The sequence below is a fragment of the Harpegnathos saltator genome, unplaced genomic scaffold, assembly GCF_003227715.2.
Source record: "Harpegnathos saltator strain DR-91 unplaced genomic scaffold, Hsal_v8.6 scaffold293, whole genome shotgun sequence".
NCBI lineage: Eukaryota > Metazoa > Arthropoda > Insecta > Hymenoptera > Formicidae > Harpegnathos > Harpegnathos saltator.
In genome coordinates, this window is record NW_020230087.1 from 40,542 (window position 1) to 67,762 (window position 27,221).

The 27,221-nt window shown below is 40.5% G+C and overlaps 4 protein-coding genes across 8 annotated transcripts; 2 read left to right on the top strand and 2 right to left on the bottom strand.

Moving 5' to 3' along the window:
- The first annotated feature begins 629 nt into the window (after positions 1-629).
- LOC105192688 (nose resistant to fluoxetine protein 6) lies at positions 630-15,101 on the top strand. 3 transcript variants are annotated; one of them, XM_011156973.3, is made up of 10 exons: positions 630-1,891; positions 11,399-11,703; positions 11,786-11,961; positions 12,042-12,199; positions 13,002-13,130; positions 13,231-13,790; positions 13,888-14,193; positions 14,326-14,500; positions 14,594-14,736; positions 14,841-15,101. In XM_011156973.3, exons 1-10 carry the CDS (start codon positions 1,561-1,563, stop codon positions 14,967-14,969), a joined length of 2,412 nt encoding a protein of 803 aa, XP_011155275.1. In that variant the 5' UTR covers positions 630-1,560; the 3' UTR covers positions 14,970-15,101. The 3 variants fall into 3 exon arrangements, with proteins under 3 accessions (XP_011155275.1, XP_011155276.1, XP_011155277.1); XM_011156974.3 differs by having other exon boundaries at positions 631-1,891; positions 13,035-13,130; XM_011156975.3 differs by lacking the exon at positions 630-1,891 and adding an exon at positions 7,747-10,735.
- A 71-nt stretch (positions 15,102-15,172) lies between these two features.
- Positions 15,173-17,434, bottom strand: LOC105192689 (26S proteasome non-ATPase regulatory subunit 5). The gene is made up of 2 exons (XM_011156976.3): positions 17,233-17,434; positions 15,173-17,021 (listed from the first exon to the last, which is right to left on the bottom strand). The coding sequence occupies exons 1-2, from the start codon at positions 17,412-17,414 to the stop codon at positions 15,692-15,694; spliced, it is 1,512 nt and encodes a 503-aa protein (XP_011155278.1). The 5' UTR covers positions 17,415-17,434; the 3' UTR covers positions 15,173-15,691.
- Positions 17,435-20,695: 3,261 nt separating this feature from the next.
- Positions 20,696-22,682, top strand: LOC105192690 (LETM1 domain-containing protein 1). The gene is made up of 3 exons (XM_011156977.3): positions 20,696-21,641; positions 21,728-21,877; positions 22,021-22,682. Exons 1-3 carry the CDS (start codon positions 20,913-20,915, stop codon positions 22,198-22,200), a joined length of 1,059 nt encoding a protein of 352 aa, XP_011155279.1. The 5' UTR covers positions 20,696-20,912; the 3' UTR covers positions 22,201-22,682.
- A 574-nt stretch (positions 22,683-23,256) lies between these two features.
- On the bottom strand, positions 23,257-27,029 carry ZC3H3 (zinc finger CCCH domain-containing protein 3). 3 transcript variants are annotated; one of them, XM_011156979.3, is made up of 8 exons: positions 26,861-27,029; positions 26,656-26,779; positions 25,518-26,395; positions 25,358-25,446; positions 25,062-25,227; positions 24,803-24,973; positions 24,445-24,640; positions 23,257-24,165 (listed from the first exon to the last, which is right to left on the bottom strand). In XM_011156979.3, exons 3-8 carry the CDS (start codon positions 26,345-26,347, stop codon positions 23,695-23,697), a joined length of 1,923 nt encoding a protein of 640 aa, XP_011155281.1. In that variant the 5' UTR covers positions 26,348-26,395; positions 26,656-26,779; positions 26,861-27,029; the 3' UTR covers positions 23,257-23,694. The 3 variants fall into 3 exon arrangements, with proteins under 3 accessions (XP_011155281.1, XP_011155283.1, XP_011155282.1); XM_011156981.3 differs by having other exon boundaries at positions 24,803-24,961; positions 26,656-27,027; XM_011156980.3 differs by lacking the exons at positions 26,656-26,779; positions 26,861-27,029 and adding an exon at positions 26,599-26,638.
- Positions 27,030-27,221: the final 192 nt, after the last annotated feature.

Consider the following 27,221-nt stretch of genomic DNA (forward strand, 5'->3'; position numbering starts at 1 on the left):
AGCAACGGAATTTTCATCCCTCAACTGAACTCGCAATCAGGCTAATCCATTGACCGAGGTATCACGCCTTTTGTACTTGTCAAGTTTTCTGTTTCGTGATTTCAGTGATAGAATGCTCAATACTGGTTCTCAAACACGTTATTCGAAGCAAAGAAAGAAAGCCGGCCATTTCTCCTACACATTATGCGAGACTGGAATTGCAGTTGTGTAATATGCACTTGCGCTTAACTGCGATAACGATGACGTTCCATTTCATGAATTTCTACACACACACACACACACACACACACACACAATCACGCGTGCGTACGATTGTGCATTTTATACTCGAGCACAATTCATTTCCTTCGACTCGAAAACGAGGGTTTGAAAAATTCTCTTTTTTTTTAACTCGACACGAAAGCATATCGCTTCTTCTCTCACGTCTGTCTGGTGACAATCTGAGCAAAATCCTTCAGAATCTTCACGACAAATATTCTCCTCTTCGTCGTATAATTTCAACGACAGTGCGGTATTCTCGACAAACTCGATTAGGTCGGCGATTGTGCCGGCAGAAATTTGCATACTCAGCAGCAGCAGGCTTTTATCATGCTTACCTTTCCTTCGTATACAATCCCATCAAATGGAATCGGATTGTGTGCGGAGGTGACCAGTCGCGCTCGGGAAAAAAGTAGAAAAAATGAAAAAACATCTCTGACTGAGCATTAGTACGTGCACGAGTACACGTTACGACAAATTCACATTACCTCACGCCGCTCGTCGCCGATCTGAGGGATTTCAGTTTTCACTCCATACTCCGCCCCACCACCCTTCATTGTGGTACTGCGAGACATTTCAAAACCGAGCATCGGCCGAGCTACAGCCTACCGGTACGATACAGTTGATCCGTGGTCATCCAGCGGGAAAGAAGGGTTCAACCGAAGACGTTCTTACGAAGACCATCCTCCGATATTCTCTCTACCCTATCTTCTCTCTCTCTCTCTCTCTCTCTCTCTCTCTCTCTCTCTCTCCCTCCCTCTGTTTTCCTTACTCTTCTGAGCGAGCAGATGCAAGGACGGCAACAACAACGCGTCTCGAAGAAACTATGAGCTTGAGGCAGCCGCGTTACGAGGAAGATTCATTGACGATCCTTTCGGTGATTCGTAATCGGTGACCAAATTTCACGCGATCATTTCGACGAGTCGGGAGAAACGGGATCGTCCAGTCGTTCAAGTGATCAAACTCACGAGTTCGACGCTTCGAGTCAAGGGGATCATGGGATGCTTCTTCTGACAATGCCACGAGATTCTTGACAGAGAATCGATACACCGCTCGCTGGAGAATTGTCCAAACGGTGCCGTCCGACATCGCGAGTAATCGGTGAGCAGCCGATTAGCAGCCGGCGCAAAGATCGAGACCGCGACACGAGAGGAAGAATCGCGATCGGTCCTGACTCCTGCGGACTTTCGTGCGGACTTTCGATGATGTGCATGCACGAGCAGTGAGGCAGTCTTCCTCGCTACTCGCAGGTGCTTCGTACGGACGTAAGTCGTAAGTCCTTTCTGTGAGAACACTTGTGAGATGAGTATGCGGCGGGGCGGCACGATGCGATTCAGAGCACCGTTCGTCGCTCTGTTTGTGCTCTCTGCCGCGATCCTCGCCGAGGAAGTGTCGACTGACGTACCGAACGGTGCCGTGGAGGAGTCAAATCTCCGTGTCAGAAGTCTACCGGCGATCAACAATGTCACCGAGAAAAACTGGACTAGCCTGTCGGACATGCTGGATATTTTCAGTGCGCGTAATTTAGTAAGGAACTGGGCCGAGGGTAAGCATGTAGTCGGTGCACAATGTGGCAAGGACATCACGACGTACGTCGAGGCTCTGAAGAAGCGGCAACTGTGGGCTCTTAAAGGTGAGTCCCGAGACATCGCGACGCTTCCCTGTTATATATTATCTCGTCTTCAAATTTATCACAAATTGGCGTGCCAATTCTTCGCCGAGCAAGCTCAATTAAACTTTGCTCGCTTGTCTGCCTCGTTTCAGCGTCTCCCTCGCAAAACTCGCTCGCTAAGTACGACCATAGCCGGTCTTTTCTACTGCGACCGCGAGCGTCCGGGATCTTTGTGCGTCAAGTTCTATATCCGTTGTAATATGCAATAAATATTCATATGCTGCTCGATCGCACTCTACAAATTGCACAACTTCTCGATTATATTTTCATTTCAGGCGATATAAATGAGAGCAAAGGAAAGCAAGGTCGCCGAGTTGCCTGATTAAAAACAGAATAGCCTTCTGATCACTGTGTACGTGACTGTATGCAAGACTTTTCGATGTGTGGTTACGCGACTTTTTTATATCTTCCTCCGACTTCGTCAGAGTAATCTAACGGGAAGGATTACGTTACGAGACAAAACGACCATAGAGGAGGACCTGTCATTTAACCGATAAGTAATCGATAAGATCGGCGCGCACCGATTATGCAACCGTAATGTTTCTCTCCTTTTGCGCCGCAAGTGTATCACTAGAGAGTTTGATATAATCAATTACGTAATTAATTACGTTCGCCGTTGCGTATAGATATTTCGATTTTTCGAGCCGATTAGATCACGATTTTCAACGCTTTCTTCTTTATATCGAACTATTTCATACGCGCCGTATGTAACTTCCTATGCAGACCGGGACTTTCTCCCCGATGCAACTTTCTACGATATTACGCCCCGCGAGTAATCGTGCAAAATGCACTCGGCGAGATACGAGTTACACCCGGACGATCCCTTCGATCCGATCGATTGCGTCACGAGTGTGAGATTCGCGTGTAAAAAGATTGAGAAATTCGTCGTCGCTTCTGCGACGGATTCTTCGACGAGGCTAGGACTCTGGGCTTAACCCCGTCGCCCTTAACGATGATTTCATTCCGACCTGGACGATTGCCTTATTAAAGAGCCCGACTTTCGTTGTACGATGGTCGTCCCGCAACTTCCCCCGAGCGAAGGTCTTCTCCGAATCCGACGTGGTGTTTGCCATTAAAATTAACATCGGGAATTCGAGGACAACTTGTCGGCGTTATTCCGCAACGGAGATCGCAGACGCTCGTCACGAAGAAGAAGTGGAAAAAAAAAAGGAACAGGATGTCCATAGATCGGAGCAAGCGATCGGACTCGCTACGAACACGAATGTTCGCTTTCCGGTTCCCCGCGGTTTGCCTACTTTCGTCGGCGGGAAGTTTCACTTTTAGCGACACAAAGAGCGCGTCGTTATCGGCCGCGACAACGCCGCGAGGAACAGCCACGCTGTCCTTCTTTCAACGCTCCGAGAGGCTTCGCTTTCCTCGGTCAATATCACTTTTCGCACGGCCGCTAAGCGAACGCATTGTGCACGCATGATGCACGCGTGTTTCTCGGGGTGCGAAACGCACCCATTGGGTAAACAGGAAGACACCGGCGCGGCGGCTCGACTTTTGTCTTCACGCTGAATTCTCTTCTCACTTCAGCTCGATCCACCGAAAGATAAGACAGGTGGTGCACGAGTGATTTTTATGTCTGTCCTCTTGATCCAGCGTAAAAATTAGGTTCAATCACGTAGTGATTGTGTAGCGATTTCGCGCTCCGTAAAAGATGCATACATACGTGTCTCGGCAAGAAATATCGAGAGTGTTGTTGGCGTTTCTGTCATGCACCTGCTGAACTACCGAATCAAAGTGATCGCACGGGTACGTGCAAGTTTTGTATCTCTGTAAGACAAACACCTGCTAACACAAGCCGGTGTTATCGGCCAAACAAGAGATAGTTCGCGCGGCCGAGGAGCACGTATTGCATAATCGCGTGGGCGTGCTTTCACATCGATCGTATCGTTAATCACGTTACACGTCACGTAATGTACGATAAGATAAAAGTTTGTGTACGCGTGAAAACGCTGAAAGTAAAATCGCATACACACACACACACACACACACACACACATCTTCGAGCGATACATTCGACGCGTCCGAGTGTAGCTGAAATATTCCAACGTAACAGCGCGCTCCTTTCTTTCTCCGCGAGAGTTTCGCCTACAGGAACCCGTCTGGAAGTTCGACGCACCTGCCCGATTCGGGCCGAAGTTTCGCGTGGCTCAAGTGGGTCAGGGTTTACCAGAAACATGTTTTTCTCATTATCGCCTACTGGTAATTTAGAAGAAGCGATCGTAAAATCGCGTCACTGGGCGCCTCGCAAAAATAAACGTGCGCGTTTCTCGCTCTCCGCGTGGCACTTTTCTCGTTCGGGGGCTTCATTACCCTCCGGATGGGAGAGCTCGACGCTCCCTTTTCTCTTCTCTCGTCGACAATCGTCGCGCTCGTAAAACAATGCGCGAGCTCTCGAGGTCCTTTCCAGGCGGGAAAACACCTCAACGTCCACGTTCACCTTAACGACGTCCACGTAAATCTTAACGGCCGGCGGCGCGCGGCCACTTTCACCCTCCGTGCGACGTGCATCGCCGTTGCGGTGTTCGCAAATTTCGCGGGCTCCGAGCGCAAGTAGAGGTGAAAGGTGCCTGCTCTTACTCTGTACCGAAGGAAAGTCCGAGACGTTATCGTTATGTGACATTCAAAAGCGACTATTCATCTCGCACGTCGCGACGCGCCGATTTGCTCTTGGGAGTACGTGCGCGATTCTCTCACGTACTCCATCCGGTTTCGTCGGTTTCCCAGTTTCGTCCAGGAAATACCGTTTCCTAGTTTCTACCGTCACCAGTCAAAGTGCGCTGAAACAGCATCTTCGGCGAAACTTTCATCTCGACGGGAGCAAAAGTCAGGCGGAAGAGCACAGCGTGAGTCGCTCGCGGTTTGACCTGGTCCTCCCGCTCGAAGCGGACATTATTTAAAACACGAAAGTTTCTCATAAATAAGTAAGAAGCAAACAGTTGTGTTTTCATCTCGACGACGTGAGAGATGAAAAATTTACGCTCTGAAAGAAACTGATGCCCATTGAAGAACATCTATTATTGTGAATTTTGATTGCGACGTCCATTATTCGCATACCTAAGTTGCAATTCATAAGCCGCCAATCAAGTGGCTTCATTAAGGAACAATAAAACTCAGGATGGAGCGCGAAAAAAGCTACATGATCTCATTGTTCGGGCCTCCCGATCATCTCTCATTCTTTCGCGCCCTTGGAAAACATAGGTTCAATCATAGGACACGATCTGTCAAAGTTATGTAAAGGATTCCTCCGAGCGACTTTGTCGAACACGTGAGAAAATTATGCACGGCGTGATACGCATAATATACGCGCATGTAATGCACACTTCACGCGTGTATACGCACTTGTTAACTTGTCACTTATCCTCAATTTCTATTTCATATTTTGTCCCGACGACATTGTTATTACATTTACACGCGACAATTTGTTTTCCTTGCCGCGAGCGAAGAACGACGAGGACTTCAGATTAAAATTAGAAAGCCAGCGAGACCAAATTGACGGGAGCATTACTGAAATTATAATATTCGCACCGCGCGGAAGACGATTACGTGGCAGAGGATCGGGGATAAAATCGCGAGCTTTCGCTTTTGCGGAATCACGCTTTTGTTATACGTACCATCGACGATTCATCGGCCGGTAATATTAGTGCGTATCGTCGCTGCTCGAGTTACGCACGAGTACTCGTACGCGATTTGCTGCATGCAATGATTTGCATTCTTTAACGATGCATGTGTTACGATTACATCAGATTAGACGATTAGCGCATCGATATCATGAAATTATGTGAAACAAACGTTATCCTTGCTCCGTTATAGCTGAGATTGCACTTTTTCTCTCTCGCCTTTCAATCGTCACCGTTGAAGTTACGCTCAATTGATTCTGCGTTTGCGCAATTGGAGCTAAAGGCAGTCGGGGAAATTTAATTTTTCCACAGTGTTGCATTTTCAAGCGGTTCTCACACGCGAGAATCCCATCGCTATTTTCGTTCCGGCATACGCGAGTATCTTCAACGCCGGTAAAATAATTCGTTTACGCGTTACAATCTTATGTCACAGCGCGAGTTACTTGACGAGCCACAACTGGAGTGAAGTGACAGCGAAAAGCGAAATTAGCTGCTAAAGTGCCAATGTTGGACGTGATATGAAGCGTTATTAAACACGACTGTCGTGTACAGCCGTCGTGTCAACCGACTTTCGGATATGCATCGTTCATAAAACGAAAGTGATTACATTAAAAGTGAGTGTGTGGCGAGCGTGACATTAGAGAGTGATTAGTAGTAACTTCGAGATCTCTGTTACTATGACCTCAGTTGTGCCATTCGCTCACTGACTGTATGGAAATAATTTGCAATTATAATTCAGACATATTGTCATTTAGAAAGACGACGTTAGAATATTAATCAAAAATTATTTTGTTACGTTGTCGAAATTACTCGACGGTGTCACGATAGATATTTCTCTGACACAATACCGATTAATACTAAACAATACTGATTAATACCGTATTAACGTACGGAGACTATCAGAGACTCTACTCTTTTGCAACTCGCCGACTCTTTCAGTATGAAAAAAAAAAAAGAACGCACAAGGTTTCCGCCTGGTACCTTAATTTTCCAGCAGAGTGACAATTCCGCGTGTGGTTTCAGCTGCTAATTAGCCAAAGAGAAAGACGGAATAGAAAGTATGCCTCATACCACGAATTAAGTCGACAACGAGCCAAAAACTAGAAAAACTGCTTGCTCGCACTTGAGCCGCGCCTCGGCTCATAACGTAGTATTTTACAAGTTTACCGTAGGCCGAATATATGTCCGTCGTTGCACTTGCTTAAATTAACATTAGCGTCGGAGCGTCAATAAATTCTCCGCTATTCGACAGAGTATGCGACCTTGAATACGCGCGAATCGTACTCAAAACCACGATACGCACGTCCGATATAAAATATTCGTCACATCGGTCTACAAGGAGGAAAAGAGCCTGTGAATCATATTGACAATGAACGAACAGATGAATGAAAATGCATTTTGATCGAAGAAAACAAAATTTCTGGTTTCCACAGTCGAATTTGGCTCCAAATGTTCTTCTTTTTCTTCGTGTACATACACGGAGTTGGAGAGGCGTGTCCATCGCGAACGAAACTTGCTTAAATGAAATCTATGCATGTTGCCCAATTGTCAAGTAAAAAGAAAGTTACAATCATTGCGATGGCCGTTTCACTAGCCACCAATTATGGATTCGCTTCTTCGGTACGTGCCAATCTATTGTTGCAATAGCGCAACCATAAATGACAGCTGAGGCGCTGCATTAGAAACGGGATGCGTTTCACTTTCGTGTATCGAGGTTATCGCATTTTCGTGCGTGTCAGAAAAAAGAAAGTCAGCTCACCTTTTAGCGAGGATTGTCATTGAGATAATCCGTGTCAATCACGGGTGGGCTGTAAAACTCTTTCTCGCCTTTATGGATTATACGCGATTTATCTTGGTCGAGTTTCAAGATCAATCAATCAAACAAACTGAGGGTCAAGGGTGAGTGCCCGTCCAGAAGTTCTTCAATCCCTGTTTCAGTTATATTTTTATCAAGGTCATTTGTATCTATGTCGCGACTATATGTGTGTGTTAGCGAAGGACGTACAAGCGCGTAAATTTGTCCGATTTTTCTAGGTGAAAGCAATTTTAATTGAAATTCCGAATGAAAAAAACCCGTAGCAATTGAAACGTCTATAATAATATCCAACTGATCATACAACGTGTTTCTTAGGGCAGGACGCATCTGTGTGTGAGAAAGTTGAGAGAGGTTTAAAATAGTGAAACGTCAGATTGATACAGATGAATACAGATTTTGATGGAGATGTTCTCCGTATCGAGATATAGTTCTCCGTGGAGATTATAAATTGAATAAACGTTGTTAGAACATATCGGCTGAAATAGTACTATATCGGCAGATTCAATATTCAAGGGCATTCACTTCGTGAATCGACCGTGCAACCTCTCGCTTAATTTGAAAAAGCAAGCCAATGCCAGACGGATATTGCAACATCAACTTCGGTCGAGTACGAGACCGCCTTTCTCTTTCTGCATCACTTTCTCCGACACGCTACGTAGATCAACATGTAACGGTAGTTTATTATTTTGCGGCGGTTAAAAATATGCGGTAAAGCGTGCAATTGCTTGCATCTCATCAAACTGAACGAAACGAGTACTCGGCGCATGGATACTCTCTTGGTTGAGAATACATTTTGCGTACATAGTTCCCTCGTCCGTTCGACGTTGTCAATCGTTAATGTCGCGAAACGAAGCGAGCTCTATCTCTAACGAAGCGAACGAAACAGCTTCTATGCACTCGAATCGATTTCTTCTAAGGAAACGAGACTGCATAAGAGGCGCGACAGGTTGCAACAGCATTACCTTCTTCGCAGGATCGCTTTCTTTTTCAGCCTTCAATACCGTCGATGGGCGTCAACGTAAATGCGGCATTTCCTGCCTGGACTTTTTCTTCCAAATATCCAAACGAATGAAATCCGTCGTAACTTTGGCGATAAACTCCGCCGCGTCGAATAATTAAGGAGAGAAATTCTTGGCAGAATATAATCGGGGAAGTAAATGTCGCATGGGCGCTCGAGAACTCGTGTCTCCGTATACGCGGAGTCTATAAAATGATAATTATTTAACATTAAAAAAAAAACTGATTGCAAAAACCATAAACGTGTTATCCGGATAGATGTTTTGACATGCTTTAACTAGTTACCGAGATCACGCAGTTAGCGTTTCCGCGTGCTGTAGTGAAAAAATGGCCTCGTATCCAAATAACAATATCTTACAGCGCAATGTTGCAACCACAGCCCATGAACTTTAATTGGCACAAGAACCTCGACAGTGAACGTATTAAAGCGAGCGATAGATGTGATCCTTTCGTTACAAACCGGTTACACGTATTTATAACTTGCAACACTCGTTTAGAAATCTAAGGGAACCCCAGCTCGTCTGTAACACATGTTCTTTTTTTCTTTCGCGAGCGCGTTCAAAACTAATATAATATCCGTAAATGCATAAATATCGCATAAATAACATCGATATACGACGTGTAGATTGTAAGAAAAAAAAAAAAAGAAAACAGATTACCAAGATTGCAATTTTTTTAACATACGCCAAATAAATGAACAGAATGCAAAATCAAGTTTTAATGGGATTGTGCGTGTTGCATCGCACATTTACATCTTGTGTGGAAACGAAATTACGTGTCGAGTCTCTCTGAACTTGACTTTGGAACATCGCGATGTAACTGACTCACGACTCAAAATTCATTGTCATTCTTATCCAACGGCTGTCCCAAGCGTATGTCGCGCATAGATCAGCAAACATCGCCAAAGAGACTTTCGAAAGTGCTTCGTGACGAAAGAGACGCCGAATCTTTCGCGATCGCTTCTACTTTTACCGACTTGCCCGACGCTACCTTTATGAATGAAAAATAACGACCAGTGCTTGAATATAGTCTTCTAATCGCGCGCTACATATCCACAATCATCCAGAATTAACGATTAAAGGTTTGAAATGCGAATGCATCCTACATTTCTTTCCTTACGTGTGTTACGCACGATGCTGCTAAATACTTCACCGCACCTCGACACCTCGACATTTATGATCTCATATCGCTAACAGTTATAATGATTATACAATCGCTGCGTCTTTAACACCAACATAATCTGTTTCTGCAATACGGTCGTATTTAGCTTCCGCTTATCTTCACAAAGCGAAGAACTCTACAAAGCGAAGAAACTCAATAAAAGAACTGTAGGTTTTGTCCTTGATAGAATGTCTCCTTAATCGTGACAATCAATCAATGACAAATTAGCAAAAAATGAGTAATTTAATGATGTTATTTACGCCATGCCATGCCATTTGATGTACGACGGAATACCAAGGTAAGCGAATCGAAGCGACGCGAGTGAGAAAGTCGACTTCCACACGGCATCTCAAACAAGAACAAATAAAGACGCTGCAAAGATCCTGATGATACTCGATCGCAAACAGTATGTTAATGTGTACTGTATTTTTTAAATCACGGGGCGGGATCTACGAGCCTACAGTCGCAAAGTGTGGCTAAAAGCATCAAGCACTGTGGAATTAAACTCTTTTTTAGTCCGAAAGACGTCGGTCGCAATCCGCAAGCATGCAGCCGCAAATGACGTAACGAGTTGGCGATCGAGCCACAGCCTGTGTAACGTAGCCTCGTAAATCCTCCGTCATGCTGGCGATTAGATAATGTCTTTTACTTCCCGAATAGAAAGTCTCAGTTCGCGTCCCGCCGCGCCGCGGCACCCCGATGTTTCGCTGGCGAAGCCATCTCGTCATCTAAAACGGTATCGCGTTGTTACGTTGACCGCGATAACGAGATTACACGTATTATTATGTATTATTTGCGAGAAAAACGCGGCTCGCGTGCCAGATGCTCTGTCGCGTGCGCGGTAATTATGCAGGTTATTTAATCGGACGGAAATTATCGTATCTCGATATTTAAGCGTAGATTACGTTAATTGCGCGTTAGATAAGAGCCTGCGCCGCCGGTTGACTTCTGGCCGATCGACTCGGCCAGAAAAGGGATCCGGGATTGTGTATAACAGATAATTATATCCTAACGATCTGATTTTCCACTTGACCACTATACCACCATGAGGAAAAAGTTGCTATAAATTTGGAAGCTGCAAAAATCGACGGGACTTGAGAACCATCACGCAAAATACGGAGAAAGATCAGGAGAGTCGCGTGATGAAATTTCAGAAAGTTTCAGTCGTCTCGTGGAAACGAGGTGAGAAGAATCTTTCAACTGAGTCATACGCACACTTATATCACGCGAATTATAAAAATATTTGCAAATGTATTCTCTTTTATGCATAAATTCTTTTCAACAGAGAGATGAAAACGTCGTAGTTGAGAGATGAGAATTTCACGAAATTTCAATTAGAGAGATGAAGAGAGAGAGAGAGAGAGAGAGAGAGAGAGAGAGAGAGAGAGAGAGAGGGGGGGGGGAGCGTATGTCGCGCGACAAGGTGGAACCAGTTCCAAATATCGAAAATCTCTAAGACGAATCGCTCGCGACTCGGGGGCAGCCGATCCTTGTTTTCACTCTCTCATGAGTTAGAGTCGTTGACCTACTTTGAATAGAAATACTTTCGCCGCATTCACGACGGCTGCTGACCGTTGCTTCCGGCTTGATCGTCGCGGCGGCTCTTCGATGAAAGTGTCTCTCGGCGTGCGTTTTCATCTCTTAAAAGGCGTTCTGCAGGCCGCGACACGCTCTTACTTTTCACAAGCTAATGTGATGCAATAAAGGTACGGCTCGTAAGAGCGGCATTGCACTGGCTCGTTATCGATCGATTACAGTACGAGCAAGCGTTGCTCTGAATTAATGGAAAATCAACATGACATCACTTAATAATAATGATCTAGAAATGTCTTGCTGTTTTGTCAGTGGACGACGCGTCGGGCAGATTCACCAATGGATTCTTCTGGGGCAATTCGTACTTCACGGGCTCGGCCACTGAGTGCAGCTACATCGGACAGGATTACTCTCGAAAAAATTCGAATAAGATCCCGCTCGAGTCGTCCATGGAGGAGGTGCGCGAGTTCAACACGGAACCGCGCAAAAAGATCAACAGAGTTGGCGGCGTTAGCGGCGCCAATTTGTTGGAAACATCGTCCTTCGACGACAGACCGCCCTATCGTCTAGGCTTCTACATGATGCGACTTTCTTTAAACGCATCCCGATACACGTCAGTGAGTACAGCATCGATGTCGATAAGTAATTAGTCATTGACATACCGTCTTTTGCGCCATTTCTCAACGCCACTTTCCTCAGACGAGAGTGATCCACCTGGGGGTTTGTTTGCCGTTCTCGTGCAACGCCTCCGACGTCGCCGTGATCGGTAAGCTCGCCGCGAGTGATTTTGTGGAAAAGCGTTCGACGATTGAAAAGGTCCGAGATCAGCATAACTTATACGACATGTACACGGACCCGGTCTTCTGGATCCTGTTGTGAGTTTGCGGAAGAGACGTGAAACCGGTTCGCCGTCGATCGTGAGCGAGCCAAAAGGCTAAAGACCGATGTGTTTCAGCGGTGTCAGTGCGGTTGTCCTGATATTGATGATCATCGGCACGGCGTACGATTATTATCTAACGAGGAAGCTGATCCACAGGAACAACGTCATCTACGATCTGGAGAAGCACGGAAAGCTCGATCAACTTACCAACGGCAACCAGAAAGTGTTAAACGGTAAAAGGACTCACCATGTCCATGCTCGAGAGATCCTCGATTACTTCTTCACTCGTAATTATCTTGAGACAGGGTGAGACACCGAGATGTCAAGCCAGTAAAGAGAACTCCATTTTTAAAGTACAAAGTTTCTCTTCCCCCCCCCCTCTCTCTCTCTCTCTCTCTCAATGCGTGGCTCCAGACATTTCTAAAACTTCTACCTCAAAGCTGTTTCGTTTAAGTTGATGGGTAAATCATATAATCATAGAATACATCGCGAACGCTGTTCCAACTGCAAAAAATAATACGAAATTTCGTTGTTACGGGAGTCACATCCAACGGCTAACGAAAAACTTAAAATACAAAGTCGATTCTCTTACAGAGCAAATATCGACTGTCGGTATATCGAACGTTAGTATCGAATATCGATCAATGACTCATTTGAAATAAAGCTGCGAATCTTGTCAGAAAACTTGTAGAAACTAGATTCTCTCGAAGAGAAGATGAATTTGATCGTGAATTTGAGACATCCGCGGTTATCAATTATGAAACTACGAATTAAACGACAAAAGGCGCGATGCGTTTCAGTAGAGTATAAATAATCGCTTTGCAAATAAAATCACGCGGATAGCTCGCTGTATCGATGGATACCAATCTGTCCTTCTCCTTGTAAATCTAAAACAAGAGAAATGTTGCAGCCGTGAGACACAATTAGCGTAACGCGAAAGCACAGCGATAAAACAGAGAGCGACCACCACTTCACAGACTATTACAAGACGAGGACGGTATCAGACGTAGTGTGACTCATTGTTATATTCCGTAGCTTTTCAAGGTACGGTCTACCTTCCTGTTCCAGTGGCAGATTCTAACACCAACGGTGTGCAGCCGATTAATAATAACAACGTTCACGAGAATGGCTTGCAGCCGTCCAACAAAGAGGAGCATCAGCTTAGTACGTCGAATTTTGTTGTCTTGTTCGCTAAGCATCGAATAAAAGTATTACCTCGTTCAAAAATAGAAGAATAGCTATGCGACTGACTTCACTTTCGCAGATGTCTGCCAGGAACTTCTGCTTTCGTTTTCTGTTCGCGCGAACCTGAGGACCATCTGCGACCGTAATGTGGGTGGAGACACCATCAGCACCATACATGGACTCAGAGCGATATCGATGGCTTGGGTGATACTCGGCCATACGTGCATAGTCGTTTTCAAGTATTCCGATAACATGGAGTACCGCAGGGTCGTGGAGAAGAGATTTCTCTTCCAGACCATCACGAACGGTGCGTTCAGCGTCGACACATTCTTCTTCATGGGCGGTTTGCTCGTGAGCTTCCTGTACTTTCGTACCAACGCCAAAGGGGACCTGAAGAGGCTCACACAGGGCACTCGTGGCTTCGCCGCGGGCACCCTCAAGTTCATCGGGCTTCTTTTATACAGATTCAGCAGACTCACCGCACCGTACATGTTCGTATTGGGCGTGGTCGAGATCTCGATGAAATATTTCCATGCAAATTCCGTCTTTGAGCCTCCCACTCCGGATCATTACAATTGTCCCAATTACTGGTGGAGGAATCTGCTCTACATCAACACCTGGTTTCCCGTTGAGCAAATGGTGGGTTTTGTCTTGTCGACTCTAACTGACGAGTCAAAATGTCTCCTTCTATATCATGGACAAAACCGCGATCTCACACATTCACGTCGTTTTACAGTGTATGCTTTGGAGCTGGTACGTAGCGGACGACACGCAGTTCTACATTGTGGGTGGTGTTATACTGGTGCTTGCTACAAATCATTTCAAGATCGCGGCTTTCGCGCTGGTCAGTCTATTGGTGAGCTCGTGGGCAACCACCGGCTACATCGCCTTAGTTAACAATCACATGCCGAGCTCGGACGATCCGTTGGCCCTCTTTGACAAGATCTACGACAAGCCGTGGACAAGGTTGGGCCCCTATCTGATCGGGATGTCCGTCGGTTACTTCCTCTTCAAGATTGACTGCAAAGTGAAAATGTCCAAGGTACGTAACCGAGACCGAGCGACGAAAGTCCTCGTACAGATGTCTTTCGTACATTCACGTTGTCCGGCGGATAATTCTCTTGGGTACGGGTTAGTCCTAAGGAACAGCGATTTTTCATACCGCCATTTCTAGACCACCGTCGTCGTGGGATGGCTCCTGTCTTCTGCATGTCTCCTGAGCTTACTCTACGGTTTGTACGAGGCGGAACTTACACCGGCTACAGCTGCTGCTTACTCCTCGTTAAGTCATAGCGCGTGGGCGTTGGGCTTGGCCTGGATCGTGATAGCATGCAGCACCGGTTATGGAGGTGAGAGAGAAAGAGGGAGATTCTACGCGATGCGCATAAACTAAACAAGTCGCTGATGAACCAACAACCGAGTCGCCCAAATGCTTCTTTCAGGATATGTAAATAAGATATTGTCGGAGCCGCTATTGTATCCATTCAGCAGAGTGACTTATTGCGCTTATTTGGTTCATCCGCTTGTCATACGTCTAACTGCTATGAACCTGGATTCTCCGTTTCACCTGGGGAAGGATTTAATGGTGAGTTGAGTGTGGAAGAGATTTGAGAAACGAGGCAATTATAACATGTAGTAAAGAGAGAAAGAGAGATTGTCGCAAAACGCTTTATTTCTCCTCTTTTTCAGTTGATAACATTCCTGGGACAATTAGTGCTGTCTTACGTATTGTCCTTCGTAATATCAATCTCCTTTGAAGCACCGGTAGTCAGTATGCTGAAGATTCTCTCACCGAAGAAGCGGAAACGTATACAATAGATATTAGATTAAACATTTGACGCACACCGAATGCTCGGTTATTTATACAACTTTATGTTTACATATCATATATATATATATATACACATGTATATATATACATATATATACACACACACACCCACACACACACACACATATATATATGTATATATATATATATATATATATACATACACACACACACATACATATACATACAATATGTAAAATGTAATCTATATATAGATATATGTATAAGTTTTTTGTAAAAATTTACGAACCAATGGTAAAACATCGCAAATATGCTGCAACACTACATATATATGCTGTATCAATACCATGTATCTGTTTGATTTGTCTGAAATCACTTGTGTCAACACGGACATCAAGTTTTTCTCTATGTGTACGGTTAAGATGTGAAATAAATTATTTCTCTTTTGATAGAATTTCCAACATAATTTTAACAGAATTCAAATTGTGTCAATGGGTCTCTTCGCCAGGGGAAGAGTAAATCTTCAAGAGCTTCAGTATGCGCTTATCAATAAATGCGGAAGAATCGTGAGGAAAGCGTGAAAACTTTTTCCACGATGATCAACGTATATCTCTTAATGAGATAAGGAATAAATAATACTAATCCGCCTCTTGCAGCGACTGTAGTTACATTATTATGTTACACGTTATATAATCTTCAATATTATAGCAACATCGAGTAATAATGCGAGAAATTGCTCCTTCCCCTCTTACAAAGCACCTTCAATCGCGATTTCCCTATTAATATCGACAAAGTATGGACCTTCGTTAACAAACTGCTTGAACTTCTGCATAGTGTCCGCGTCGAATACATGTTGCTCCGCCTGAGACAAACGTTTCACGACGTCGTACTTCGCGTCTATGCATTCTTTAAACGTCTCGACGCTTCTATCCAATAGAAACTCTACCAGACCCGGATAAGTCGATATGTACTCTTGCCCCCATACTTGAGAGCTGATTACCGCCAGCACCTCCAAGCCGGCTTGTCTGATATCGGCAAACGGCTGTCTGCATATCGCTACGATCATACCCAACGAATCGTCACACAGGGAATCGAACCACAGTTTCGTCAAGGAGAGAATTCTGTTATCCTGCTCGGCTCTCTTAACGTCGAGTATGAGGGTGAGATTGTTGAGGCCGCGAATCCTCAAGGCTGTGGGCATTTTCTGCACTACCTCGCCGATCGTCTTGAGAGCGCCGACCATTGCGTCTCCTAGTGCTTGCAACGCATACTTACCTTCGACGCTCACGGACACGAATCCCAATGTATCCAATGCAGGACCCAGCAGGGTCTGATCTCCGCCGTCGATCACTTCGAACAATGCAGAGATTATCACTGGATACATGGAGAACAACTCATTCGGCCAATGTCGCGCGACGTTACCAAAGAACTTCATCAGACCGGGGATCAGAAGATTCGACAAGGAACTCTCATTAGCCTGCGCAATCTTCTGAACCAGCTTGCTCAAGACCTCTCGCTGCTCCAGGTAACTGAGACCTTCCTCGAATATGGCTAATTGCGTTAGTATCTCTAAGGCGTTCAATTGAAGCAACACATCCTCGTCGTCCAGTACATCGATCAATCTGTCTAAAAGACCCAATTGAGCAGATATTTCCAAAGCTGCCCTGGATGTCTTGGCTATATCCACAATCACTTCGTAAACACGAAAGTTGATGGTATCTTTTTGCAGCAATTTGGCGAACGTTCGCAAAAGTTCGCCCTTGTAGAGAATATGCAAACCATTTGGATCTGCACCAATTTTCTTCACTATATTCATCGCACATTCAGCGACCGTCAAGTCGTTGTCGCCGATTCTGTTTACAATACAAATCAATACATTGGTGTCCTCCAGTAATTGGAATATCCTTTGCGGATGCACAGCTGTACGTTGAAACTCACGCAGCATGAGTAATCTCACGCTGGCACTTGGATTGGTCAACAATGTGGAGAATTCCACTGAATATCTCTGATAAATCTCTCCGGGTTCCAGTACGCTGAACAAAATGGTTAGAACGTCGCATATCTGTTCTATGACCTCTCTGTAAAAAAAAAAAAAAAATGTTGCTACTAGATGCTGTTTGTTTTCAATAGTAAATTTGGGAAGCGGCACATCACACAGTTCTAATTCTGCAGTTTTACGTAACATAAAACATAAAAGGGATGATATATGTATTGTGTACTCGAAAGTAATTAACCTGGTGCAACGAGAATGATTAACGAGAATCACCGGAAATTCACCTGTCATCGTACCTGTCACTCGAGGTTAGTTGCGAATAGAGCGGTCCGTAGTCCAAGCTCCGGGCTATCTGCTCGGCGTCCCGATTACTCAAACTGCCGAATTTAATCTTGATGTCCGTCAGAACGTCCTTCTTTTCCTCGACATTGTTCAATTCGCACAAACGCGAAATCTTCGTTTGATACCATTCCGTCATGGTCGGCTCATTGACAATTCGCTTTCACAGCAATCTCCGGCTCGTGCTCGTCGAGCTGTCGCGTAAATAGGCGAGTTGATGCGATCCCCTCCCGGTTATGGGAGGCACGTTTGAAAAGGCACGAATCACGCCCAGGGCCAAATCGACGCACAACACCGTACAAATCGACGAGGAATTGATAATAGTGTGCGATGAGGCGGCTTCGTGTGTTTTCGATGTTGTAAATTAAAATTGCAGATCTCCTGCATTACCCTCAGACATCCTGAAGAAAATAGGAGTCATTTTTTACTTTCAACTGTGAATCGAACCCTGTTGGATTTCGTTTATCTTCAGTGGTGACCAAGTGGTCGGTAACGTTGAGCGATTCTTGTTGCTCGATAATTCTCGAGCTTTGTCGGTATCGTTAACAGCGTCGGTCGACAAATATGAATAAATGCGATTCCGTACCACTCTTAACGACAAATATTTAACGATACTTATATATTTACGTTTATTATATAAATTTCTTAACTTTACATTTAGCTATTTTTACTTTTCATTTCTTGCAGACTCAAATTCACCAGATGCACTAAGATTAGAATTAATTCTTTTGAAAAACACAAAATACCAAAAGACTACCAAAAAATGCCAAAAGACTATCCTCTAATAAACAAATTTTTGTCGACACAAACGGTTTGGTAAGAAAATGACTTTTTACTACTTGTTTATTATGCAAATTTATGTTTATTATACATATTTTTTAATTTTGTTTGTCTACTTTTTCTTTATTTAAAATATATTTCTAGATTCTATAAAAGATGTCAAAATGTATTTTGACAATATTTCTCTTCAAATTGACGAGATTAGTAGCAAGCTTCAGCAGACGTTTCAGTAGCTGATCAAATGAAATTGATGACTTTTCTTTTGCCCCATGAAAAGTAGCAATCAGATTACATAATTTACCAGCTTTACCACTAAAATCTGTTACTGACTTCTGGATGTTCGAAAAATATTTAAAGAATCAAGAAAATATGTCTGATGTGGTAAATTGTACTGATTTTATGATTATACAATTATTCAATTGCCACTTATATTTTTGTGTTTCTTATTTTGCATTTTATAATTGTTTGTTTTATAATTTTCCTCCGTATTATTTAGTTGCTTAATATATATAGTGACAATTAATTGCAACTTTGTTATACATTTTTCTTTTACTTTTTGTCATTTGTATTTTTCCTTATTTCTAGACTTTTGCCTTCTTATTTTTACAGATAACATATATCAGTTGTTATGGCAGTGATGTAGATGAAACTAAAGCAACAATGAATATAATGAAAAAATTGCTGTACAACTGCTTAACAAAAAAAATAAATTTTAAAGGTATTGATCGAAATTCTGAAAAAATTCCTTTAGAACAATGTCATATGTGGAATTTGATACAAGGTATATTATTACATATTTTATCTTTGTATATTTCGATCTTTTCATATATCACCTCCTATAATACAATTAAACTTTTATGTTGATGTAACTCTGTACTTATTTTATTTTTAGGTGCTGTCATGTACAACTTTTACCAATATTTTTGCGTATGACTTTTACCAAAATGATAGAAAGAGAGAAAAAGAGCAAGGTTAATTGTTTTTCAGCATGTCACAACAACGCAAGATATAATTCTTCAAATAAGTATATTCTAATGTTTACAGAATTTTATTGAAGTTATATTTAAATAAGTTTATTAAAGTTCTGATTATTTTATAAAGTTCTTATAATATTCTAATATTTTTATAATTAAAAAATTTAAGAATGTTCTAATATATCATACATAATATTCATACATACATATATATATATATATTTATATAATAAATATATCCTAAACTTTATTGAACTTCTCTCTTAAAATAATATTTATATTTTATTTATATTTTATTTATTTTATTTTTTTTTATTTTTTATTTATTTATTTTATTTTTTTTTATTTTTTTTTTATTTTTATTACTTGTATGTACACATGAATCCATAAATGCCTCACAATTCCTTAGCGTAGTAACATTTCAAATATTTGTTCTGCTGCATCATATATTAAATATTTATAAATCATGGCGATTAATTATTCTAAGAACTATTGATTACTCAAATAATTGATGAAAATATGTGATGTACAAATATTTATAACATAATTTATTTAAGAAAATTTCAAGTCAATTTCTAAAGAATAATAAGGCTTTATGGATTCATATATACATATTACATAATAAAATAGAATATACAAATTTAAAGAACATTAGGCGACAGAGGAATGCCTGGATACATGAATTTATGCATAGTACAAATTTTTTGTATTAAAGTATTCCTATTACAGTTACAGACCCCAGTTCCTATTACAGACCGAATATATGATCGGTGGAACTGGGCCTTAAAGCGTATGACACTAAAGGCCCATCTACAATGGCTGCAAGAATAAAGGCCCATCTACAATGGCTGCAAGAATAAAGCGTCGTCTACAATGGCAGTAAGCAGTAAGAAGTAAGCGTAAGCGGTAAGAAATAAACCAATCACAGTCGATTATGACAAAAATAATCAACTGTAGTTGGTCCATTTCTTACTGTTCACGCTTACTTCTTACTGCTTACTGCCATTGTAGACGACGCTTAAGGTTCTAAGCGTAAGAAGTAAGAAATAGACCAACCACAATCGATTATTATAAGAATAATCGATTATGGTTGGTCCATTTCTTACTGCTTACGCTTACGACCTTATTCTTGCAGCCATTGTAGATGGGCCTTAAGGCCTACGGCCTGGTCTACAATATGTGTCGTAAGTTGTAAGCCGTAAGAATTGGCGAATCACAGCCGATTATTACAAAAATAATCAGCTATAATTGGTCAGTTCTCAAGCCTGGTCTACAATACGTGTTGTAAGCTGTAAGCCGTAAGAACTGACCAATTATAGCCGATTATTTTTGTAAAAATCGACTGTGATTCGCCAATTCTTACGGCTTACAACTTACGACACGTATTGTAGACCAGGCCTTACGGCTTACAGCTTACAACATCTATTGCAGACCAGGCCTAATGTAGAACGGGCTTTATAGTGTGAAAGCTATTCCGGGATTGTCCGCCTTCTATTAAGCCAGCGGCACACGGTGCTTGTTTTCGTGCTGGATTGCTTGCTGGATGAAAATACTGCGTTCTGATTGGTACTTTTCCGAAGATGGATGGAAATGCGACCAATCAGAATGCAGTAATTTCATCCAGCAAGCAACCCAGCACGAAAACAAGCACCGTGTGCCGCTGGCTTTATGTACATCGAGTCAATGTGATTAGCACGAGGCATCGGCCATGTGTAAGATTAAAACACATTGGAACACATCGAATGTACCATGTTTATTTGTCGTGTCCGTCAAAAATCATTGAAATCTGATTCAAATCAGACGGAAGAAGAGACGTCTTCAAACAGTTGATAGTGTGTTCTGTACGTTTCATCGTTCACTGTCACGGTGGGGAAAATTGGAAAATGTACAAAGCAATATACAGTACGGTCATGCGAAAGGGTATGAACGTGATGGAACGACCGATGAAAAGCGTGTCGATGCAACGGGGTCTCATGAAGCCTGAGAAAGGGTTGGACAAGCAGACTGGTAGAGTGGCTAATCTAAAAAGATATTGGTTTGGCAGGTACATGGATTACATCAAGAACTATGAGCACACGCTGGAGCAGAAGTTTCCGCGCACGATGCAGGTGTACCGTGTGTTCAGCGTCGGCAGCAGAGACGTATACGCGGACTTGAAAAGGTTCGTCTCCGCGATAAAGAAACAAGGGTCGAATGGCATAGACAGCTTGACGAGGAAGGAGTTGCAGTTGATGCACATGATGCCGAGAGACCTGAGAAAACTGACGCCGTTGTTTCTGCTGTCGGCTATACCGTTTACGAATTACATTATTTTTCCCTTAGTCCTTTACTTCCCGCGCTACCTGCTGACGTCCCATTTCTGGACGCTGCAACAGAAGCTCGAATTCATGTTGCACGATCACAAGAGAAGACTGAGGCACAACAGACCATTGTTCAGGTGCATGCAGGCGGAACTTAAGACTATCGGCGATCAAACACTTAGGATAAAATGGCGAGATGTTATAGCCTGTTTGGGTAGTGGCACGCATCCAACAACCAACGATATCATAGCCTGCTCTGTGCTCTTTTCCGGGCCGCCGTATTCTCTAGATGTTTTGAAGAGGAAACACATGGTGAGCCAACAAGTTGCAGTTTTCATTATCTTCCTATTATCTGAATACATGTGTCTATCTCAAAGACATTATAAAATACTTTTCAGAAAGAATTATTAGCGATATATGGTATGAGTTCTTGGAGACTTTTCAAGAGAAAAAGATTGATGGAGAGAGGTATGCTAATATTGCGGATGGATCGTGCCATAGTACGAGAAGGAGGAGTTAAAGCAATGTCTAATGATGCAATGCGATGGGTATATACTTTTTGTTAAATAATACTATAATAATGTATAAAATACTGTGATTCTTTTTGTAACTCTTAGGTAAATTTTGTCTTATATACAGTACACAAAATATGTATGCGAATGTGTTAAATCATTATTAATATATCTTTCAGGCATTATCCTTTAGAGGTGTAAATCCTACAAATATGTCTACAGAAAGCATGAGAAGTTGGCTTGAGCAATGGTTAACAGTATCAGCATCTGTTGATCAGAAGAATATATCTTTGTTACTACATAGTCCAATTTTATTAGCTTATAATCATTCAACAAATTGGATTCTTATATATAATTGAAGAGAAAGAAAAAAAAACTAATCTTCAGAGTTTTCAATCAATTTTATACGTACCGATATCTTGTGTTTTAAGAAACCAAGTTGGTCAAAGAAGTGGTCTGTACTGAAGATTTAACGGAAAGATTCTCTCTTTTTGCAGGATGTCTGACATTTTATCTAAATAAGTTCTCACAAATACATGGTTTAGTATCTCTAGTCATTTTAACATTTACTTCTTTTACTTCTATCAAATCTCTCTTCAATGTTAACAGTATTATATGATTCTGTATTAATTTATTAAAATATTAATTCATTTTATTTTCAAGCGTATGTAAGCATATTATGTATATGTTACATTACATTACATTACATATATACTTAAATTCTGCAAATAAAAATACCTTGTATTTATTTCTGGTCCAGTGCCTCAATAAATATACTACATACAAAATTCTTTAGTATATAATTATGCATAATTTCAAGCGGAAGAGTGCGTGTGTGTAGAAAAATAAAGATACTTTTATTTATTTAAACATTTATTGAAATATATATACGTCAAGTACAACCGTATCTTATATGTAAATATCACGTGTAAATAACACGTATTATGTATATATAACATTGTATAAAATATAATTTTAGATTTTTGTACATGATACAATGATGTAATACAATATTAAAATTTGTGTGTATGCCAAAGAAGAAAGAATATACATATTTTTTTACATTGAAAAAAATTTGTAAAAATTACACATATCTTGGTAATCAAATCAATTAGACCCTTCAACCAATGTTGTTAGCTTATCCAATGATCAAAACAGACAAACTAAACGATGACTAGCAGATAATGGCTTTTAACAAAATAAAATCCCATAGATGATTAATAAATATATCTTATTTATGTTTTCCAAATCTTGAAAGGGGGAAAAAAGGTAACTTCTAATTTAAATTAATAAAGATCGGAGATGCGACTATACAATATACATATTAATATACATAATACACAAGTATAAAAATTGCTAAAAATATTTTTTAATGATAATATTGAATTCAGATTATATAATTATATTACAAAATATGATACGTTATTATTATTTTGTTCAATATTCTCGTAAATCATTCTAGGTAAAAAATTAAATAAAACAAAAGTTGATGATAATATAATATCATAATTAAATGCTTGTGTAATATGACAGATAATTGGAAGTATTTCAACATAATACATCGTGTAATAATTATCACAGATGACATCCCACTTTCGCCGATAAAAAATTATTTATCAGCATTGTATGGGCCAACAAACTATCTAATTTATGTATACTCATATTTATATTCGTCTTTAACTTTGCCCATTAAAAGTATCAGTATGAAAAATTGTTAGTTATACAAAGTATCGTTGAAGAGTAAAATATTCAGACGTATAATTACACGTATAATTACCGTTAAAATACTACATTAACCTCTTTCCTATTATCTTGAGTTAGTTCAAATCGTATATTCTAAAATTATACGGACATTAATTAATGGGGATATAAGCGGGTAACAAGCCAATGGGTGCCCGTCTTTTACTGGCATTACTCGCAATACTTGTCATCGATTTACTTTCGTCTTCTTTGATCAAGGACTCGTTCGTTTCGTTACTTTGCATCTGATTTGTAGAATCGGCGGTTGGGACGTTATTTAAAGTAGTTTTCATAATTTGCAGTTTTCTTAAAATATTTTCTTTCTTCTTTTCGAGAGAATCGATGGAATTATCAGTTGTTTCGTAATACCTTAATCTACATTCCAGATTCGAAGTCTCGGTATCGACCTTCGCGACGGGTGTAGCTTGATACTTTTTCACATCGTGCATTTTTTTGCTCAAATACTTAATGTTTTCCTCGACATTAGATGTATGTGATTTATGAGGATAAACGCAGTACTCACCTTTGCTACAGATCCCTCTCTTATCGAACTCAGGGCACAGGTATTCGTGACGTCGCTGGCACTATTAGGAAATAAATCATCGATATATCAACACCGATGTTTATTAAAAAGTAATAAAAACATACGAAAATATTACATATAATTATATTAAGAATTTTTGATATTAAAAATACGTAAATATAAATTACATAGAAGGTATATAATCAATGAACGATACGTTTGTAACGTCTGTAAAGGCAACACATAAACAACAAAGGTCACATTAACAAAACATATGATAATCAAGATTTGATAAAGCGTAATTTTACTGACTTCGAATGAAATAAAGCAAACGTGTTACCTCATTTCCCTTGACACAGTATCCCTGTAAAAAGTCTATGCAGATTGAAGTGTTCGAAGACACTTTAACATGAAGATACGGGCAGGCATCTCTTGTACAGCAACCATCGAGGAAGTACTTGCATGTAGGCATTTTTTCAGGACCGACGTCGTGCGATAACGGGCATTTATCTAAGAGACACTTTCCCTGCAAAAATCTACAGATCGACGATATATTAAGTTTCATATTATTAAGTCTCAGTTAAATCTTACGTTATGAAGCAAAAATTTTTGCACAATTTTTATGTTCAGTTGTAGAATAGTTATATATTTCGAAGCCACGTTCACTTAATTACTAATTACAAATATTATATACTCACTTCTTGCAGATTGACACTTGCTTCTTGTCATGTTGTTTTGGGCATGTTCCATTTTTGTAGTTTTGGCAATATCCAAATCGTTGAAAGATCAAACAAGGCTGATTATTCTTGCGCATTTTATTTCGTAGAATTTGTAGACTTCTTTGCTTCACTTTGTTACTGGCAGAAAAACTAATTAGTGTGTTTATGAAATTTATAGAAATTCCAATGATGACCAACTGCGAACAATTATACTATTCGGTCCAAATATCTTATTTACCTGATAGTGTTTTTATAAATAGTTTTGGATGATATATTGGAAGCACGTCGTGTTTTCACACCGAGAGTGTTTGTGTCCAATGTGTAATGTGTTGGAATTTCCTTGTTAGGGCGTAACTTTTTAGTAGAAATGAGTTTATCGTCGTTTCCATTCGTCGACCGTTTTCCTAAATTTATATAGACATGTACATATACAATATGCATATATACGTATTAAAAAGTTATGAATTGAACATTAGATAATACATTTACAACAATATTAAAATTAAGTCTAGAATAGTGTGATGGTATACACACGTTTCAATAAATAGCTTCTCCGGATTAATCTATTTTTGGAAGATTTGTATACAATGCCACCGATGGTAACCAATCCTACTGTGTTGTTTCTTTAACATAAATATTTGTTGATTGTATGTCTTGTAATCCATATAATAATTTCGTTACAAGCCTTACTTACGTAATTTTTCTCCTTTTCAGAGAATTCTGACTTCCCTTAATCTTCGGTGTATTTAATACGGTCCTATCTATCTTATACTTGGTCACTTTAGATTTATTAATGTTTAGTTTTGGTACATTGGTATGCCTCAAGTTTGTACATTGCAACATATTACTCATTACTGATGGAACTTTTACAACTTTTTGCACAATAGTACCGGATCTTTTTTCTGTTAGGTTTGTAGATTCTCGTAACTTACATTGGGATAATGGAAGTGTGGAAGTTCCTAATAAATTATTTGCAGTACCAGTTACTCTAACGAGCTTTCTGCGCGACAGGAGCACAACATCAGAATCAGAAGCAAGTTTCTTTGGAGTAACTTTTTGATCACTCATATTTTTAAGAGGCATTTTTGAGCAAACAGGTTGCTCTCTTCTATGTACTTCATTAGAATTATAATCAGAAGAAGAGGATAAACCTTTCAATAATGTTGGGTTGACATATATAGATCTTTTAATATTTGCTTGCATAATGTTACTACCGATACTTGCTTTTATTGTGCCCAGTGTACTACTTTGTAAGTTTTGATTTGAACTTGCAATATCATGGACCATTTTTGGGTTAACATGTATCGAAGGCTTAGCACGAATCTTTGGATTGATATGCATTGTTGGTTTCTGCAGCTTAAAATTTGGATTTATATAAACATTTGCAGTGAATGATTGAGGTTCTACATGTGTACTTTCAATTGACATTTTAGGAAATATTTTAGAATTCAAAAAAGATCCAGGTACTAGATTTCCGTCAGCTTTGGGCTTGACATACTTGTAACTTCTATTTGGACTATTCATCTTAGTATTTTATAAAGATCAGTATGTCTCTAATTAGTTTTGTCAATCCTACAATCACACAAGACAATTAATTCAATATAACAACTTAATATGTTAAAAAAGAAAATAACTGGAGCAGAAATATCTTGGAATAAAGATGAACTTAAATTCTAGAAAGAAGACTTGTGAATCAAAAAATTTAAAAACTCTATAAGTTTAGAAACTTTTAGTATCTCTCTATGGAATTACAAATTTTCAAAAGTGCTACTTACACCACGTTACACCATGTTAAAAACATAGAGAAACATAGAGAAGTAAGTTAAACTAACCTGTTGGAACCTGTTGGTTACTACAAGAGTATATTCGAACTCTTTCCTGACGTCATCATCAAGTATGGTAACAATGTCGAGGACGCAGGAGTTTCACAACTGATACTGCTTATTATCCTCTATCCTGAGAGAATATAACTTATTGTTTAAATAATAGATATATAATAAGTCAGCTTCGACAATAGTAAGTTAATGTAATTACGACCTTCCCAAAAATTGTTCACTAAACAGCAAATGATCAATAATTTAATATTCCTTCTCATCGAAAAACAGCCAAACTAGCAATTGTTTTCCATTACTAATCGATTACTAACTCGATATTTCAGAATATTTGCAAATTATAAATGGTCGCCCGTTGTCATCTAGTGGTGTTGCACCAATGTAACAATGCAAGATATGAATCTCTGCTAAGCGGTTTGAATCTCAACTAAATTTGTATTATTAAAGCCAGCGGCACACGGTGCTTGTTTTCGTGCTGGATTGCTTGCTGGATGAAAATACTGCGTTCTGATTGGTGCATTTCCGAAGATGGATGGAAATGCACCAATCAGAACGCAGTATTTTCA